We start from the raw sequence: 20,795 nt of genomic DNA, 5'->3' as shown, positions 1-20,795 counted from the left end.
CATTTCAAGACATCCCAACTTGATATTTCTGGTTTCCTTATCCTTTTGAGAGCAGCTATGTTAAGAAGAAAATATAAGCCTGAGAATAGCTGTGCCTTTGTGATCTTTCAATCCAGAAAGCAACTGACTGAGCTTACTCCTGTAACTGCAGTGTGGGTTGCTGTATAGCTAAAAGGTCCTTGGTATAGTTTTCTTCAGATCTTTCCAGGCTTTGCCTTGCAGGGGGTGTTGAAGGAGTGGAGGGGAAGAGGCTCCTGAAGGAGAAATACTTCCTAATGCTTGAGTAATAGCAGAAAGCTTGATGGCTTATTCCAGTGCTCTGGTAGCTCTCTGTTGTTAACACTGGCAACAAATGCTTCTGTGCAATGTGTTTGCATCTCTGGCAGTTGATTCCCAAATATTGGAATCTTATTTTGCACTCTATTGTCATACTTTACACGTAAGGAAATAAAGCATGAGTTTACTCTTTTGCTAATACAGACATGCAAATTTAGTTAATGCATGTTTGTGAAACCCACTGTGACCCTTCCATAGAAGTCTTTTAAAGTGCAGCTATTAACCATTGTAAGCCTTTACAGTAGAATCTTGTGTTCTCCTCAGAAAGATAAAAATTGCCTTTTTTTTTTTTTCCTTTTTTTTCCTTTCCTTTTCCTGGTTTAAAATCTCTTAAACCAAGCTACTCAGACTGGAGTTAGGCTCTGACTCTGTAATGTGTACAATATGTGCATATATGCATGTACAGTTCCTATCTGGGAGGAGCGATACCAGCTGCTTGAAGTGGTGCACAGTCCCTTGTGTTTTAAAACTGCAGGATGGTTTCATTTTTTTGTATCTAAGATGCATGTGAACAGTAGCTATATGTGCAGTAAAATGATTATTCAACTTGCACTGTTACAAAGTGAATGTATGTATAGAAACCCTGCACTGATTGTCCTTGGTAACAATGCAGAGGAAAAAACCATGACAGAATAGCCCTACAGGTACTATAGTGTGGTGTTTAAAAAAGAATAGTTAAACCCAACAGTTCTTGTGAAATTTACGATTGCTGTCCTCCCTGAAAACTGTTACTTGTTTAATAACACTGGTGGAGCTTTGATTGCTACAAGGTGTGGACAACATACACACGCTGAGCTTCTATCTCAGAGCCTTATTCTTGCAAGTTAGCTCTGTTGCAAATATAACCATTACTGCAAGTGAACATGCAGTTACTAAAATAAAGTATTTTCTGTTACATATTTTCTAAAAGCAGTCCTTCCCGTTTTGTCAGAGTTTCTATGAGCTTTTATGAAATATGTATCAGAAGAAAATTAGCACTTCTGAAATCTCATTTTCTGGTTTCAGTTGGCAGCAGCACAAAAAAACTTGATATCAACCCACTGCATAAATAGGTCTGCTTATAAGATTTATTCCATTGTTTGTTTCCAAAAGCATCCACAGTGTTACAATATGGATAAAAATAATTACTAGCTGTCTCTTGATATTCATGTTAGTGATTTGGGGCTCTTATTACTTGGCATCTCTGTTTCACATCTGCTTTGGAGGATAGAGGAGGGTTCCTAATATCCCGTGATAATTAACTTGGTAGACATATGTATTTTGGTTTTTGTGTTTGTTTTGTTGTTGGTTTTTTTTTAACCCAAACAACAGCAAAACAGAACAAAGAAACATATATATCATAATGTGATAGAATTATAGAGGCTTAAGGAATGTCTGATGTTACTCAAACTTTCTGGTTAATTTGTGTTTCAGGAATCACATGCTTTGAGAAAGGTATCCTTTGCCCTCTCCCTGGTACTTTGAAAAGGCATTTTGAAGTAATAAGAAAGTTTACAAAGGTTTTTCATTTCAACTCTTGTAAAGCTAAGACAGGAAACACAAGTGTTTGTATTATACTGATAGAAAAGAAGAAATTTATGTCAGCTCTATGGCGACATGTGTTATTTTGGTTGAGTGTATTTAAACACTGCCAGTAATACAGGAGATGCAGGAGGTATTTAGGAGCCATCTCCTGTAGATATACAGGAAGTGAGTTCTTGAAATGCCTCAGAAAGAAGAGATTTTTTCCTTCAAGTTTAAAATAAACATGGCTCCTGCCCAATTAAGGCTTTAAAAGCTGAGGTTTAAATTTTCACAGCACAGTGCAAAACCCTTATCCTGTTCCTGAAGACCACTCTACCCCAGCTGGTAGCTGAGCAAACAAACCTCTGCAATCAGAGGAAGCCTTGAAGCTGCATAACATCTTTTTACCTGCTTAGTACCAGTGTCCCATGACAATGTGGGCTTCGAGAGTTCATTCAGTTCTTTTGTGGACTGACATTGAGAGAATTTATTGTCATATGTGTTAGAATACAATAATAAATGAGTGACTGCAAATGGAAAACTGTAACATCTCTCGATCCAGATGCATGCTCGCTTACCTGCTCTCTGATCTGGCTGCCCTCAGGTTGCTATTGGCCTCCCTGGCCTTGGTGTGAAGGCTGTCGGGACATGCTGGGGACCTGCTGTGATGTGTCTTGGGCAGGGAGACCTCATCCTGAGGACCCAGCAAGTGAAAGGATCCCCCCAGCCCTAACCTTTCCAAGTGCACAGGGCTGCTCTGTTTGGTGAAAAAGAGACTGGCACAGAAGGGCAGAGCTGTCTGTTCTGTTGTCTGAGAGGATTTCTGTGTGGGTTCTTGTCCCTTGTTTAAACTCATATCATGTCTAGTTCTTAAATGCAAGTTTTTCAAAGGCACGGGTATAAGGCAGATGTGCCTGTGTGCAGCAGGGCAGCAGATGGGTGGTTGACAGGGCTGCTTTTCTGGTGGCTGGTAACATGCTGTACAGGTGACAGACTTAATTCCTAAAAGAAAACACCAGCTTTGGTGGTTGCTTTTACTGTTTTCTGCCAGCTGGTGTGTGCAGCACTGACCTTGGCTGTTAAAGTCACCGCCAGCAAGATCTTGCATCAAAAAGGTAGAGATGTGAAAGCAGCCACCAGGGAAGGAGGAGTATGGGAGCGCACCCATCAAAGCCAGAGAGTAAACAGGCATAGTTATTACCTCAGAACATAAGGCTTGTTGTAGCGTGACAGGTTTAGACAATCTGCCCTAAGTTTTTTCAAACCCGAGCAGGGCAGACAGGCAGAAACCTGGGAGATCTGAGCCTTGGCAGAGTCTGTCCTGTCGCCTGAAACACGCTTATGCACATAGATGCTCTGGCTGTTTGCCTGGGTGTCTCACTGTGGCGGGGCTTTGCTTCACAAAAAGACATGTCAAAGTGAGCTTGCTCCCTATCAGCAAGCCATACATGGAAAGAGTGAACTCTTGAGAGGGGAAAGAAAAATAAGGTTGTGAAGTGTAAAGTCTGTTAGAAAGCAGATGCAAACTCTCCTTGCTTAATTTGGCCATGGCACTAAGACAAATACTGCATCAGAGCGCTGTTTACTTTCAGGTCTTTGGGCAGGTTTATGTGTTTGTCTAATTAAAAACCCAAATGAAATATACGTAATATAGGCACATAAATTATCTACTTTCCCCTTCTTTGAGTATTGTATTTCTGAACTTGTTTTGGACTTTAAGGGTTAATGCTGTAGTACTTAGCAGTGAAAGGCCTTTGATTAAACATGTCTCAGAGACAAGATGTGGAAACATCCAGCTAGTGTCAACAAGTGTAGCGTGAACCCAGAGAGGGATTGGACCTGTCATTTGTGCAGTTTCTGTTGCTCCTTTTGGGCAATGTGAGGTTCAGCAAACTCCCTGTTCTTCACGGAGCAGCAGTGGGAGGGATAATCCAAGTAAGAGGCAATGTTAAGAGTCTCTAAAATATCAGAATCAGCAAGTGACAGCTAAGATAGCTGTCAAGACTTTTATCTTGTTCCTGATCACCAAATATAACTTTTTACCCCTCTCTCCAGGAGCTTTTGAATGTATACAAAAATGACAACAGTTTTTGTCATATAAATGAGGTTGAATTAGCCCATTCAGAAACCCATGCTAATTTTTTTTCTGGGTGTTTTGCTGAACATGATTTCCTTCTGCAGAGGGCTGTGACCCTGAAGCTTTGCCACTGCCCAGTGTTTGCGTGTTACAGTTATTAACCTGTTCTGTTGTTTTTCCCTACAAGGTGTATTTGTTCAGAGGGCTGGTGATTGTTTAGAAAGTTATTGCCAGTCAGATGTTTGTGCTTTCTGGGGGCGGAGGGAGGGACAACTGCTGCTATCACAAGCTTGTTACACACTGTAAGGAAGGACATGAAGCAGCAAGTTTTAAAGTAGTATTAATCTCTTCTGTGGTTTCAGAACACCTCTGGGAGCCTCCCTGGATGAGCAAAGCAATCCTCTGTTGAAGGGTAAGGAAAGGCCTTTTTCTTCTCTCCAAGTTTTTCAATTAGCTATTGAAATCTCTTGCTGGAAATGGTGCTTTTTTGGATGTTTACCTGAGACCTGGTATCTTTAGCAGCAGCACAAACCACAGCCTAGTTGGCGTACCTGAGTTATTCTCACTGTGAAGCAGTTGCACCTGAGAAACTGGAAAAGGGGGAAGACATCCTGAATACATCTTTCTGGAGAGTTTATTAAGCCCTAAAAAACCCCAAAGTGTGCAGAATGGGGAGGATGTCATTTCCTCTCCCAGCTGGCGAGCATTAGGTCATCTCTGCCTCTCATAACTCTGGTTGCCACACCTGAAAATTTTACTACCTGAGCAGGACTGAATACTGAAGTACAAAGTACAGTGAGAATGTGCAAGTAGTGAGTGACAGGGTGCAGAGGAATTACTTGCTCTGCCTGGAGTCTTCGCTCAGCTCTTAATCTGGTACAGGGAGAGAGAGGAGAATGCCTAAATTTGACTCAGACTCTGGATCACCTTGGTAAGATGTCTGGAGGATAGATAATGTAGCAGCAGAAGGTGCAGATGTGTTGGGTGGTATCCCAGGTTCCCACTTGCAGTTAATTTGCTTGCAGGTTTACTTGGGTATATTCCCGAGCACAAAACAGTTTTGTAGTTGTTCTCTATCGAAAGAATTTTTCTGTGTTCTCAAATGTAACTTTGCACTTCTTCGTGCATTTTAACCATATGACTAATGCAGGGATTGTAAATACAGTCTGCTTATATCCTGCTGTATCAACCAACGTGTCTTGCTGATACCTTTAGTTAAGCTCTTGAAAAGAAAACACTGCAGAAGTCTCATTGTTGAACTGCTAACTGTACGTTTTCAGGCATGCTGGTGAGAAGTGGAGGAAGTTTTGAAGATGACTTATCCCTGGGAGCCGAAGGTGGGTGTGGCAGGATTATGACTATTTTTCTAGCAAAAAACCCCAAACCCCTTTATGTTCAAGTCATCTGATTTTTATTTTGTAAGACAGCATTTCCATTCTAGCCAAAGGCAGTTGAAAACCAGCCTAGGACATAGAAAAACGCAGGAAGGTTTGCTTTTGAGTTTGTTAGACTACTGTTGGTGTTGAACATTCTGGCCTAACCCAAAGGTCAGAGGCATCCCTGAAATTCACTTCTGCCTTCTCATTTTAATGCCCCCAGCAGCCGCACAGCCTGAAACACTCATTGAGGCTGTAAGAAAGTTGTTTCTCCTACTTGCTTTTCTTGTCCATGGGTTACTTTTGGTAGCTGTGCATGCCCCACTTCCACTGAATCCCTTGGAGGAGAAAGAAGGAATGAAATTCTGTCAGTCACAAGGCAAACCCGATAAGGGCTATGTGCTTTTAAAAATGAAAAGCACCAAGGCTGATTTTGGATCAGCCATGATATACACTTGGCTGTTGCTAACTGCTTTCCTTCTCTTTCTCATCCCTTTTTTAAGGGGAAGGAGATGTGGTTCTTCATGGTGGCCTTTGTCGTAGAATATGACTTTTAGCCTCTCTTGATCATGGGTTAGAGGTGTCCACAAACAAGCAAACAGAACTATTATTGCTCCTGGTCTAACAGCAGGATTTTGAAGTAAAATAGAAAAAACAGTCTCACAAGCTGGGTCCGGTGGTTATCTGCAGGATAGGGGATACAAGACAATATTTGCTTTCAGTGTAAAAACAAACAAACAAAAGGCAAAACCATTCTCTCTCCCACCCCTCCCCCCCTTAGCTTTTAATGTTTTTTTGAACTATAGCTTTAGCAAAGTGTCAGAACCTCTGTAGTAGAAAGCCCTTTCTTCCACAGTAGTCTTGTCAATGGTGTCAAATTAGTGGGACAGGGTCTGGAGGAAGGAAGTTATTGTTATTTTTTAAAGATTCAGGGCTTCTAAGGAGAACAGTTGATCTGATAATGACCTTGGTCTGACAAAGATGAAGAAGTAAATGTGTCCCTTACTGCAATATATTACCTGGATTTCTGATGGTCTTCTCTATTTGCTAGACTGCCTGCAATGCAAAAATTTCATAGGAAAAGTTTCCTTGTAACAGTAATCCAAGCTCTGATCATATGACTAAGAATGCAAGAGTCAGTATATTTTAAAGTATCATGTAACTTTTTTCATCTTTTCCCCTTTGTAATTCCCAAAATTTCTGGGGTTTTGGTGAGCATTTAGCATGATTTAGGCAGAAAGTTGTTTCCCTCCTTTTTGCATAACAAAGGTCCCAATACTAGAATTGCTAGTTGATTTTTGTGGGTAAGAATGTGAGTGTTTCTGCTTTGGACTTTCTGCTTTCTGGGCTTTGCTTCCCACCCGAGAACAAGGGAACAACAGAGCTGCTGGAGCAGTGCTGCGTGCGCTGTTGGACACAGTCCCATTGAGGCTGGTATGAATGGCCTGCCCTTGTGCATCCATGACTGAATTCAGATACAAGTCAGAGCCCTGTGTGAATGGTATGGAGGGCATTGGGCAGGGTCTTGTAACCCCAGTCCCCCTCTAAGCTATTAAAACCCATGGTTTAGCTGTTCGAAGTAGTCACCAGTTAATCCATATATATAGTCTTACCTTCAAATTATAGGCAAGGATGCTAAAAAAAGGGATGTGGCATATGCATTTTGTATACATTTCAGTTTCTTCATGATGCCTCTAAAAATAAGAGAGGTTGTGAGGTTTCCATATTTTGCTCCCTGCTGGCACTGTGGGTTGAGATGCAGGGTTTTCCTGGCAGAGGACTCTCATCTCCAAGGGTGGCCACTGGTCCCACCAGCACTGCAGCCTAGTTGTTGCACCTAGGATTGCACTATTTGGGCAGCCGGGGCCTTGCCCCATGTAACGAATAGTCTGTGCTGATGAAAAAACTAGTGACTATGGTCTCAGTACTGGGCTATGGGGCCAGCTGCCTTTCTTATGTTCTTTACTTTCTCTGCATACCTTTTTCCCCTTCTCCCCTTCCCACCCAGGAACAGCCCTGTACCTGGTAATCACATCTTCAATTGCAAAGCGATAAATGGTGTATGTAACAATTATTGCTTTACCACACATTAAATCTCAAGTTAATATGATTAATAACAGTATATAAACATGTGTCCATCTGAGGTTTTATTTTAAACAGAATAACCAAATCACCTTTATATTAGCTGTATACTAGAAACTCTTGATAATCATGTTTACATGGGAAGAGAAAAATCTGGCTTATGCGGGAGTATTGGTAAACATGTTCACTGCCTCCTTCATACTGCTTGTGGGATATGCAATTCTGAAGAGGTCTGTGTGTAACTTTCTGTTTCTTTACAGCTAATCATCTACGGAGTGATACACAAATGGAAACATGGTAAACATCTTTGTTTTGTTTGTTTCTTTGCCGCAGGGGAATATTTTTACTGGAGGGTGAGAGAGAGAGGGGGCAGTGGAAGCTGTGGAGGCTACCTTAGAGCTAAAGTTGTTCTGCTCTCATCTGTTTAGATGAGAGGGAAGGAGAAGATCCAGATAACACAGGAACAGTCATTAGGAGATGTAGAAAAAAGTCTTCCAGTGGACCTGATGTAGCTTTTGGGGTAGCAGGAGCAAAACAGAGAAGTGACAAATCCAAGTAACTTAGTAAGATTTGCCACCTTTGCCTCACTGATCCTTCACCATTTCAGAAATTTCAAGGGAAAATTAGTTTTACCTTTCAGAGCAGATGTCCTTTGAGTGTAGGGAAGAAGAGACTGAGAGAGGAGAGGCTCATGCTTAATAGGGACAGCTTGCAACTAAAATGTGCTGAAACTAAAACTGCATTGAAACTTCAGCACAGCCTGTGTGGGCAGCATTTTCCTGAGCCGGACTCCCTAAGTGCACTTTTTGGTGAATCCTCTGTATTATTTGGTTTCTTGGTGGCTGGTGTGTGTGTGTGTGTGTGTTTAGGATTTCTATAGTAAAATCCACCTTGGGAAGGTTTGTCCCCCTGAGAGACTGGCAGTAACAGTACTTTTGAGACCAGGATATCACCTGATGCTGAGGTGGCTTCTCCAGGTGCAGGGAGGAAATAGTTTGGGATTAGGACAGAAACTAGCTGTGAGTCTGGGTTGGAGCTCATCTCGCTCGGTTTTCTGCAGCCTGGAGCCTCTTCAGCTTCCCCAGGGGCCACCTCTCGGGCCGCTCACAACTTTGTACTGCTGGTGGGTGGTGACTGGGGGAGAAAGGGAGCTGGAACCAGGGAGAGGTGGTCCTGCTGGATGAGGCAGCGGCACAAGGAAGGCATGGAAATGCAGGGCAGGGCAGCTGGGCTTCCTCTCTGGATGAGGGAGGGATCGGAGAGGGTGGGGCAGCAAGGAGAGATCAAGGATTTGTTTTCTCAGCTTGCATTTGCCTTCAAATTCTTACCGTCTACGTACGTTTTTACTGAGGCGTCCCAGGGTTCGCTTTTGTTATTGTATTTCAATAAATGACATGGCTAATATAAACCAGATAACACTGAAGGGGAAAAGAGAAATTCAGCAGCACTGGAAGCTTAGCTCTCCTCTGAGAAGGCGAACTGAATCCCCAAATGAAAGTGGTTTATTGCACGGGTCTTCTCCATTTGTGTTGACAGCAATGGTGTGCCGGCGAAGGAGAAGAGGCTGCAGTTTCACCAGAAGGGGAGAAGTATGAATTCTACTGGGTCTGGGAAAAGCAGTGCGACCGTTTCAAGGTAAAAAATACTACGCTTTGAAGGCCTGTTTGACTGTCTGGACTTGGCTTGATTTATGTGCATTGTTGCTTTCCCTTCAGTAGTCGAGAAGGGAATTTTCATTTGTTTGCTTGAAAAATTGCTATTTGTTTTCAGTTGTGGTTTGCAGTAAATACTAACAAATGGGCCTAAATGTTATAAATGTCTGTAATTTTAACGACATTTTAACATCAGAGCTCTGCAGAATGAGGCCTGACTTCATAAGTTACATAACGGAGCTGAGATGTGTCTGGGCCAATGGGTCTGGTGATAGGAACCAGAACTTCAGATGCAGAGTTTTCAGTTATTTCCTAAAGTAGGCTGAGCTGTAGGAGTCAGAAGTTCAATAGACTAAACTGGCCCAGTTGGACAAAAGGGACTGGGTCTCAAAAGAAGAAAAGTAGATGGTAAACATCTTTTCATTTGTCTAGTGTTTCTGAATTACTGGAACTTTACGAGGAAGATCCTGAAGAAGTGCTTTATAACCTTGGGTTTGGAAGAGATGAACCAGATATTGCTTCAAAAATTCCAGCAAGATTTTTTAATTCATCATCATTTGCCAGAGGGATAGATATCAAAGTGTTTTTGAATGCCCAAATACAGCGCATGGAAGTGGAAAATCCAAATTTTGCTTTAACAAGTAAGTACATATTTGAAGCGAAGTTTATTTTGAAGTTTTTAAACTGTGTAAACAATCCCAAAAGAAGGTATGTATCTAATATTCTGGCAAATGCCTTTTGAGCCATCAGCAAAACTCCATTTGGAATTGGTAGTAAAACTGTTGCTTGGTCTTAAATATAGCCAGAGGTGACCATTGTGTTGTACATCTTGGGGTAGCGGTTTATAGTGGGGAGGGAAATGAAGGGCATCCTGTAAGATACACTGCCTTCTGGTTTGTACCATTCCTGTCTCTTGTTCTTAAGCTTGTCTTCTGTTGTTGTTTTAGAGCACTGAAACAAACAGCAATAAAAAATGTTTCTTGTGTTCCTCAGTATCTGGGTGGGATTTTTGAAAGCTGTTAGCAGCGACCTACTTCTATCGTTGAAATCTGGGCCAATATTTCTATTGACTTGAACAGAAGCTTTGTTAGGTCAGTAATGAATGTTGCTGAAATGAGGACATGGCTGAAATGTCCTCTTGTAGCTTTAGATGGAGAGAGAAATGTGAGTAACCCTTTTCTTCCTAGCACATTGTAAATCAACTTGCATTTGCAGCCTGTGTTCCCTTTTTACTTCGTGAAAGCTTTTCATGCTGTTCTTGTGCATTTAGTAAAGACTCTGGCAAAGTTTTCCATTTTTCATAGTGTGTGGTATCCATTTCACATTACAGGACTAGGCAGTTTACAGTCAACCTTTGCAGCCCATGTTAGAAGAAGGAGGAGATTTGGGGGGCGTGAAGGAGGGTGGGCAGAGATTATGATGAGAATTCCCTCTTCAGATATGAACAGCTGTCTCGGAGAATTCAAACCATTGTGTGGATCAGTAGGTCTGGAATGTCCTCATAAACTCTGCTTTGCATTTCATTCTTACGCAGGTCGTTTTCGTCAAATTGAAGTGCTTACTACTGTGGCCAATGCTTTTTCTTCTTTGTATTCTCAAGTTTCTGGGACTCCTTTGCAGAAAATTGGTAGTATGAATTCAGTGTCTTCCAGCAAAGAGGCATCCAGCCCTCCCCCTTTAAATCGTAGCAATACAGCCAGTCGGTTAATGAAGACCTTGTCAAAGCTCAATCTGTGCGGCACACAGCAAGCCGATGGTAGCAGCTGCTCCACTCCTTCACCTGTTGAAAAAGGGAAAAGTCCAGCTGAACCAGGGAAAGAAGAAAATGATGTTAAAAATGAATCTAAATTACAAAAATACTCTAAAAAGAAAGATTCTCCCTCTTCTTTGGCTACTGTAAAGGAGGAGATAGCCAGTAGTCAGACAAATGCTGTAGACTCAAATAAACCTGCAAACCTTCCTGCTGTTACTGCTGATTCGCAAGTGGGTACTGTGCCTCCAGCAGATGTGCAAGGCAGCAGGTTGGCAAGTACCCAGGATGAACTGTATGAAGAATCTGGTCCTTTGGACTCTCCAGGCCTCAGCAGTAGTTCCAGTACATCCAACAGCAGCACCCTGACGCAAAGGCTGCCCACGGCATCGCTAGGCAGAGACCCCTGTGCTCCCCTTGCAAACCCATCCATAATGAATCTAATGCTGCAGCAGAAAGACTCCTTTGAGATGGAAGAGGTAGGTGGAGATATATGGCTTTTATTTTGCATATGGTTTACATAGTTTGCTGGCTACCAGCAGAGGAATGTTCCCTCCTGTGTAGTTGACAGTGTTTTCTCCAGGAATACTTTAAATTCTCCCAGTGATAGGACACTTGTCGCTCTCTCTCAGTAGGCTGCTTTAATTGAGCCTTTTAATGAAATAACTTCGTGCTGCTGCTGTTACTATTGTTCCTGAGAGTCAGCAGGAAAGTTCTCATTCTTTTTTCATCAAGCTCAGGTAATTGCAATCACTTGCATAACTGATAGGCGCTTTTCCAATGGAAATAGATCTTGTATGTATAAAAGCCTTTGGTTTTAGATTTTGCTTAAATTGCTAACTTGAAGTCATTACTGCCTAAAAGCCAATTTAGTTTATTAATTGATATTGATTACAGATAAATTTGTGGATGGAGCAAAAGTGCTATTGTAGTAAAGGGGGAGGGGCTATAGGGTGAGGTGATTATCTTCTGCGATTTTTGGTTTTGATGACAGTCTAGTGTATGTTGATTCCATTTGTCCTCTGGAAATTAGCACACTGAAAGTCACTGTTTGGCGTGACTTTCTTTAGTCACATCACTTTAGTGGTGGCTTAGTTGCACATTCTGTACTGTGTGCCTTTTAATATTTTCATAAATGCATGTCTCCATTTTTGATTGATAATTGCCCCAAAGGGATTTTATTTCCCATGTTTCTGTAGTTGCTTGGTTTGTTTATTAGGCTAGTAAATGCACAGCCTACATATTCAAGAATGCACTTGTTTTGCATAGACTCCCACCTTGAATTGTAAGATCTGTCTTAAGTTAGTAGATGTTTTTGTGGACACAGTTTGAAGTGGGCTCTTCTTAGCAGATCAGCAGTTAGCTTCTTTGTCTATGTGAAATAAATATGTAAAATGAAGGATTGTGATTTCATTGGTGAAATGAGTGAAGAAAGCAAGTGAATGGAAAAAACCCAGAGTTTTACAGTGAGTGTGATGATTTAGCAGATACTGTGTCTGGTGTCATATTGTTACTACAAGCTCTTCTAGATCAAATAACATTGGAGTTGAAGGCAGTCACTGACTAGAAAAAAGTAATCCAGTTCATAGTTCCTGTCACTTGTGCGAGTGTGTCCTTACCCACATCATGTGTGGCAATTTACTGAACCAGAACAAAGGACTGGTCCAGTTGAGAGGGGAAAAAGAAGTATGTTGTATTTTGATTTATTTATTTTCCCTGGCTTAGTTTTCAGACAGATCATTTTCTTGATCCAGTTTGTTTGTAGCTGCACAGATGTTTTCATTAGCACAATGGGAGGGGGTTTGAGAGGCAATGCATTCTGCACCATATCCCAGAGGAGAAATTATTTTTTTTGGTACTTTTGGGGAAAGTTGAAACAGCTGTTTTATGTATATGTGTGTGTGCATATATGTATGTGTGTGTATATATATCTACTTATAAAAGGAATGGCATTTTCCTTCAGAATAAGTTGGACTGTAAAGGGTTATGACATAAAGAAGACTCGCTGAATTCCGCATAAGCTAAAAGTGATGCATTGTGAAGTTTCAGTTGACACACTTTGCAACGATGCCAGTGCATAAACACAGCTGTTTTGGCAAGGTGACATGTGATGTGGGATGGGATTTTGGTGAATTTTTGTTTACACAATATAATGCATACGTATCAGCTGCCTACAGATCCCTGGGAGGGAAGGATTTGGGTTTGTTGAAGAAACTTCAGAACAATACCTGGCAGCATTTTATTTTTGTGTGTCTCTAAGCAGGGTATAATGAACAATGAACTGTATTAGAGAAAGTGACAGTAACTCCTCCCCCCGCTTCCCCAGCTTGGCTTGGAATGCATTCATACACATAAGAAAGATGACAGACATATCAAGGAAGCTCTTTCCATGCCTACGAATGCCTCGGAGGTTTTCGTGCCCTTCGGAAGTCTGTGGCAGTGAAGATAGCTGGAGTGCTGGAGTGAGTCAGGGCAGGATTTCCCTCAAACACCCATTCCTAAAGTGGTCAATTACAGCCCCGAAGGTCATATACCAGCATCAACATTGGCTGAGGGGTGGGGAGGGAGAAAGAAGTGTTTCTGTGCACTCATGGAACTGCGCCATGCTGCAGACACAGCCAGGGTTCTGTCTTCCAGCCAGAGACAGAACATGGAGGGTATTTAGATGAGAAGAGGGCTTAGCAAATGTACCAATTGAAAACTGAGAGGTTTGAGGGAATCAAGATACCTTTCCTGCAAGGGTGATCCTAACAAAGGCTTGTAAGATTACTTGATGGTACAGCTTTCATCTCCTAGAGGAACAGAAGCCTTGTGATTTATTTTGCAAGAGTAATGCTGTTCACTTACTAATGGTGACAAGTTCAGGCCAAATACTTCTCAAAAACCTTGTAAATGAGAATATGCACCCTTGTGGTTACTATATACATGATATCAGTGCAAATATAGCTACTTCTTTAGCCAAATACTAATTTGGGTTTAAAACCATTAGTATCATGAATTAAAATCCCTTGGGGACAATTATCAGTCAAAAATTTTAATTGATTGAAAATGGAGATGAAAATTTCATTGTTTGGGAATTTTGAAATTAGGCAGGCAGGCTGTTATAGAGGGCAGGTTGGGGGTATTTGGATTAGGGGCTTTGTTCATTTAGACTTTCATGTGAGCCATTAGGATTTTTTCTGGAGTGCACAAATGAGAAAACATATTCTAGGTTTCAAGCTAAGCACAGACCTCCCTGTTCAGATTTTAGGTGTATTCTTTTCATTGAACGGTTGTCTGAGAACTGCTGTCTTAGGCTGTTTCACGAAGTTACTAAGTATTTTTAAGCTTCCCAGCTGAAATCTGCATGGCTCTGAATGCATTGTCTTCCTTTTTTTTTTTTTTTGTACTGGAGGACACAAGAAGTATTCCCTTACATATTGCATGGTGAAGTCTGGAATAGGTTCTGGTGGGATTGGAGTCCTTCAGGAGGATTAGTGGCTTGTGAAAAATAGTTGGTAGGGCAGCAGATGACAACCCTTATGTGCTGACCTCTTGATATAGTTTTCTAAATGCATTTTGCTTGTTCTTTGTTTGAAGGAAGAACCAAGAGTGCTGAATAGAAAAGACAGTAATGTAAAGGTGGTCAGAGGTGTTTCTGCACAGTTATTTTAGTCTTTCATCAAAGAGAAGCTGATAATTGTCAGTGTTGTCACAGGATGTGGTGAATGTAACCAGAGGGGAGCCCTGTGCTGTGAGTGGGAGGGACTGTTCTAAGGATCACTGTTTACAGGCGCATTGCTGAGTACCCAGTGAAATAATACATTAGTTCAAGGTGACAGGATCTGTTTCCTCAATCAGTATTGGCTGCTGGACTAGAGAAAAAATCCACAGCACTCACCCTGCTCCTTCCCCAGCATGTGCAGTGTTATGAGGCTTCGGTATTCTTAAGCACAGAAGCATATCCCATTTGGCTTGACGAAATATTCATCTCCTCTTCCTGATAGATCCAGAGTACAGAGGGGGATCTACCACATGTTCCAGCTTCTCACCAGCTGGCAGTGGCCAAGTCAAAGAAAGGTGAGTAAAATCCAACTCCCAGGAGACAGCAGTCTGCTGAGTGTCCTTCCCTCTCTGAAATGCTGATTCAGATATTTAAAACTTGTAAAGTTTCTCTTCTCTTTAGAAATAAAAAAGGTCTGGGTTTCTTTTTCAGCTAAATCATGGAACATTGCTGCGAAGTGGCAACCAAATTACAGGCAAGACAAGAGTCCTATAACCTCACTGGCTGTTTTCACTTTTGTTCAATTGATGATAGCTCAGAGGAACTGAAATGTTAATTCAGATTTTGTGAGATTCTTTATTTTTCCCTGGCAAATCTTGTAATTTAAGGTACCCATTTAAACTAAAATTATATTGTTTTAAACCTAAATTGCATGATACATCCAGCTTTTTCCTATGTATTACTGCTCTGTCTGCAACCTGGCTGCACAGAAGACTACTGTCTGCACCCGCATGGAGATTGTAGTCTTTCATATGGGAAACTGTGCACTGGCTCTTGTGGCTCACTTAGTTTGTGCTTTCATGTCAAATTCTTACTTATGTATATTATGGTTTGGGAGAGGGACGAAGCTGATTCATTCTGTGATCATTACTTTGCCCGACATTGGCAAGTGAAGTCTATTCTCTAGCTGTTACGTGTAATTAAAGAGCAGAGCTTGTTGCATTTCGTGAGATGCTTACTTGCAATGCTGTATCTTGGTGAAACATGACTAGCATCTCTAGATACTAAAGGGAGTCAGGAAAACCTGCCTTAAGAAACAGAGATATTTTATCTGTCTTTTCACAAATGAACTGGCAGTCTCGTGAACTGTGAGCTGAATTGCATTAACATGGTTGATAATGCTCTGGACTCAGCACTGGAGGTTAATGCCTGGTTATTAGGGATAGCTTGTGCCACTAATTCAGCAGTGTTTTGCACAACACAGCACTGCATTTGCTAGTCTTCCTCTGTTACAAATGTAGGTCATGAAGAAGGACTGCCAGAAACTGCCATCTCTAACTGTTGCTGGCATTTCTCCCTTGGCTGTATTTTAGAGTTCATGATTATGTTTTATGTGATTACACATGAAGACATGCAATCTTTACAGATCAGTTCTCTTGTTTGCCTGGTCTTGGCAGTTTCAGAAAGAGCTTTTCAGAGAAAGGCATTTTATGGAACCAGAAGTTGCAGTCAAGGAGCAGAAAAATATATTTTTTCACATTCTAAAATGCTTTGTTTTCTGTTCCCAGTAGCTTTCTTACCCTCTTCTTCCTCCATGCAAGGAAAAAAGAGTCAGGTGGTCCTGTGGGTATCCACTGAAAGGTCCCAGCAGTCCTAGCAGTGGGTCCTCAGTGTGGCAGAAGTGGGATATGCTGGTTCGTTTTTCCCAGCTAATATATCCCACCCATTTCTGCATACACTTGGCATAGATGAGCAATGACACTTTATTACCATGCAAGTATTGCCTAGAGTTTTCTATAACTTATTTAACAAGAATGCCAATACTTATGGTAAACCTGCATGTTTCCTAAAAGTTAGTCTGAGACTGGCATTTTATTTCACCTTTAAGATGCAGAAAGTTTAGGACTTTGTTCTGTACGGGTTTCAGTAAAAACTGAGAGTGCATTTGGTGGAGAACTTACCCAAAGTGTTAAAAAATGGTAGTCAATTTTTTTTTTTTGCAAGTTGTCCAACCTAAGACAACCTAGAGGCCTGTTTTCTTAGAGTGGGTGCCAACCAAGTTTGAAGGCATTCAGATTTAATGGTCTTTTGCTGAAAATGCTGGCCATTGTGTCTAAATGTGAAATGCTGCTCTCGCTAGCAATCTCTTGAGATAGTATCCGCATGAAATTCAGGCACTGGTCCCTTGCAGTGTGATTTCAGTTGATGATCCTCATACAAATCCACCTTTTTCAGTGCTGTTGGTTCTACTATACATACAAACCCATAAACAAGAAAGTTTTTCCAAGTGAAGGCTTCCCCTGAAGGAATACATTGGTACTGTTTTGTCTGTTGTTTTTTTTTTCATGTAGAGGTACTTCTGTGTCTATTAGCAGAGTTAGTGCTCTGCAGTACAGACTGTTACAAACCTTGCAGTGCCATTTCACATCCACACAGAGGGCTGCGGATGCTTTCTCTGACATTTACAACCATTTGTAAGGCATTTTAAGAGGGCATATAGTTAGATGTATTTGAATTAAAAAAATATTTTCTTTTTACTGAAATAATCTGGAGACTTATAGATGGTTGAACAACAGAGTCTACGGCTGCTTAGACTTCCCATTAAAGCACGTTTCTCATTTGAGATTAGCTTTGTTTATAAGTGGTAAGATCAGATTTTCAAAGTGGCTTGCAAGTGTTTGCTTTGCCGTAGTACTGTCTTTGTTAAACACTTCATGGTGATACAAAGAATTCTGTATCATATTGGCTATCTTGATGTACTTTTTAGGTTATGTATTCCAAATGTTATTGAACTGGCTTATCCATTGTGCCTAAAACCAGCACCCCGTTCTTTGTTGTTGCAAACCTCAAATATGGATATATTTTTGTTCATGTGGGGTTTTTTTAAGAATGCAGTAGACAAGAATGAAAAACTTCAGTTGCTTATTGTAGAGTTATCTGGAAGGAAGGTTTGGGAGGTGGAAAACAAAATTCTTCCTGACATATTTCTAAATTTTTCCATTCCAAAAATGCCCAAACAACAAACAAGACAAATACAGGTAACGTATAGAGAACAAAGTTGTTCTTGAGGCATTGTAATTCGTGTCTGGTTGCTGACACCAGTGGCTCTGTGAAATTTTGAATAGCCACATAACAGTTTCTGTTAAGGCATCTGACATTGATAGTCAAAAGCAGTGATGAATTTTGAAAATTTAGTTCTTGAAAGTGAAGAAAGCACATTATCAGCACTTCCTGTCCTCAATACTTTATTTTATTTATAGCTCTCTGTGAGTGCAGCTCCACAGGAGATTTGAGATGGGGGAGTGAGAAGAAAACATTTGGAACAGATTTAGTGTTTGTTGGAGTCTATGCTTATCTTTGTAGAAACTAGAAAGACCCAAGGAACTCTGAAGAGTTTCTGCAGCAGGACTCCCTCCTGGGCTGATTTTGGCAGTGCTGGGGTGCAGGATGTGATCAACATGTCAAAAAGAGGCAGCAGATACTTAATCCTGTAATGGAATACTTTAAGTTGCGAATGTCAATTTACTATTTATCAGTATATCCCAATGTACTACTTGATATTTCATCTCTACAGAGGCAAATCTTGTCATTTTACATGTAGAAATTCCTATTCTTTGTAGTAGAGATTCCTATTCTTTGAAAGTTGTTACTACATTAACATGATAGTGGTATAGTGGAGACCTTTGAGAACTTGCAAGAGACAAGGGTAAGGTATGGCAGAACATCACTTATACTTACAAAAGCTGTCTTCTCTTCTTTGCTTTAAAACAGTAAGATAAAAATAATTATCTTAGCAGTTCTGCAACACAGAAAGCAAGAGATGACTGTATTAAGGGGATGTCTCTTTGGCTGTAACCAAGGCAGTTTGAATCTGTTCATGCTGTGCTAGTCTCTTGCCATGGATAAAGATGATGAGGCAGGTATGAGTGCCTCTGCTCTAGACTGACCACAGACTGTCAGTATCTGTCATGTAATGCTGTCAAAGCATGTGCATAAGTAGCAGATGATATAGAAGGTGATCTAAACCACTGATTTTTACTTTTGTACTGTGTACAAGATTATTCACCTTGGAGGAGGTGGCAGCTTCCCACCAGCCTCAGCTGTAGTGGCAGCCTGTTCATGGCATGCTCTGTCAGCTGTATTAATTATATTGGGTGGTTAATAAGAGCAAGTCCAGTTCTCAGGGAAGTAATTTACATTGTCTTTACTGGAATCTGGGTGGGGATGTCTGTCTTGAGGTAGAAAAGTTGTTTTATCATCGCAGGATATTGTGGCTGCCATGATAACAGAGCAGCAGCACAATTTGAAAGGCACTCCCTAAAAGCTGTGTGAAATTGCTGATACAGAGGCATTTTGCCCCTCCTGGTGTTCAGAAACTTCTGGGCCTGTGCAGGCTTTTATTTCTGTGTTAGAGAAATGTTGGTCAAAAGGAATACTAAAAAAATTAGTTCTGGATATCCAAGTTTCAAAACAGTTTTCATAATGCATTCCAAAGCATTGAGCTGTGAACTGGGATTAATTATGTGATGACAGTTAAGTGGTTGAAGGAATGTGGGGCAAAAATCTGCACTGAGCCTCTGAGAAGACAACAGTGAGCTCTTGCCCCAGGGTGGTGAGAAGGAGGAGGCAGAGGTCTGGGGGACTACAGGCTGCTGTGGCCGCATTCCATCTCCAAGCTTTTACACTTCTGTTGAGAACTGGAAGTGAGATATGGTTGTTGCCCATGCTGCCATCTGGCTAAGCAAAGCGTTTATAGGGCTGCAAGGTAAACCCCACACTTGGTGGGTGCCTTCTATGTCCGTTTGAAAGCAAAATACATGCAATATTGTACTGCAGAGCTTACTAAGATCTTCTTGAAAAGCAGATCTGTGAGTATAGCCCTTGCACCAGGGGAAGCCACTCCTGGGTGGCACTGAGGATTTTAGAACCTCTTTAGGCTATTTTAGCACTTACCTAATGTAAGTAGAAAAGAACAAGCAGGCGGATCTTATCTTGAGTGTATAAGTGCTGGGAGTGTGCTTTGGCAGATTGCCCACTCATGTGTCAGGATGTTTTGTGTTTGTCCACTAGGACCATCCCTAGCAGTTTGCAAAGTTCTGTGCATCGCCCTCTTTGCTCATGTGATGCTGTTCCTCTGGGTGTATGGGGTAGTGTAGGCTGGCAGGAGGCGAGTGATCTCCTTTATCTCCATTATCAGGAGGGGTGGTCAATCTGTACCAGTCAATACAAAAAGCACCTCTTCCACTGCCTGCATGTGACTTAACCAGTGACTGTTTTGCGAAGGGAAAACTCCATCAGTGGCAACATCTGCAAAGTGGGGTTTTTTTACACAGCACAGGAAAGAAAAATGTAAAAGATGGTTCCTCTTCCACTGCTGCTTGAAGTTTCACAAGTAGGGCTTTGCATGAGAAGAGGTTTTGCTTGAAACAAACAAGTTGTTTCTCTGTATTGTTCAAAGTGGAATGAAAAGGAATTGTGTTATTCACTTAATGTTACTTTGATGTAAAAGGAAAGCATGTGTTGAATATGATTGTGCTTGGAAAGCTGTGATTTGAAAAGTAATTGTAGTTGGGTTTTGCTTGTTTTCAACAGATCAGCTGTTACGGACTGCCAGTCAGCATTCTGACAGCAGTGGCTTCGCTGAGGACTCCTCCACAGATTGTTCTACATTTAATCAGCTTCAGGTAAGGCTTTTAAACTGTGCTTTGATTAATGCGGGACAGGAGGGACCTGAGGAGGGCAGGAGGGATGTTGCCTGAGGTCATGACTGTCAGTCTAGATCCCATAAAACTTATATTCGGAGCTGGACCTGCTGAGTCACTTAAAGAACTGTCTTAAAAATTGAAAGCCTTTCTGGTAGGATAATCTGGGTATCCTTGGGCCTGGAATAAGCTCTAAGTTCAGTATGTCCTGGTTGCCGTTTCTGGTGTATCATTTCTCACTGACTGGGGTTCCAGAATCGTAATCCATTCCTCTTACAACTGTAGTGGGTAGACACTAAGGTTATAAAAGACTGTAGCTTTTCTGCTGATCATTTAACTTCTTGTATAATTTTTGCTTTCCCACTTTTTTTTCTCTTCATATTTTCATTTATTTTTTTAGTTAGTGGCTGACAGAAGGTGAAAATAATTCCATACTAACTTTACTGTGAAAGTGTACTAACATTTAGTTGATCCTGAGCTCCCATACTCTTTCTTGTTCCAGTTCCTTTGATCTCAGTGCCAGAACTTGTGATGATACTGACCAGAGACAGGCATGTCTAAAGGGAGGCTTTTGTTCCAGCATGGTGCTTAGGTGTCTGCCCAATGCATGTCTG

At 41.3% G+C, this 20,795-nt stretch overlaps 1 protein-coding gene across 2 annotated transcripts in view; it reads left to right on the top strand.

The window, feature by feature from the left end:
• The window catches only part of ITPRID2 (ITPR interacting domain containing 2), a 38,765-nt gene that overhangs the window by 1,742 nt on the left and 16,228 nt on the right, over positions 1-20,795 (top strand). For both annotated transcript variants that reach the window (XM_034065159.1, XM_034065160.1), the window contains exons 4-11: positions 4,279-4,328; positions 5,197-5,253; positions 7,635-7,671; positions 8,911-9,009; positions 9,459-9,667; positions 10,561-11,255; positions 14,763-14,835; positions 20,072-20,163. In XM_034065159.1, coding sequence (XP_033921050.1) covers positions 4,279-4,328; positions 5,197-5,253; positions 7,635-7,671; positions 8,911-9,009; positions 9,459-9,667; positions 10,561-11,255; positions 14,763-14,835; positions 20,072-20,163 — 1,312 coding nt within the window. The remainder of the gene's footprint in view (positions 1-4,278; positions 4,329-5,196; positions 5,254-7,634; positions 7,672-8,910; positions 9,010-9,458; positions 9,668-10,560; positions 11,256-14,762; positions 14,836-20,071; positions 20,164-20,795) is intronic.

This window comes from Melopsittacus undulatus, chromosome 8 (assembly GCF_012275295.1).
Source record: "Melopsittacus undulatus isolate bMelUnd1 chromosome 8, bMelUnd1.mat.Z, whole genome shotgun sequence".
Taxonomy (NCBI): Eukaryota; Metazoa; Chordata; class Aves; order Psittaciformes; family Psittaculidae; genus Melopsittacus; species Melopsittacus undulatus.
This window is presented reverse-complemented; position numbering and strand designations above follow the sequence as displayed.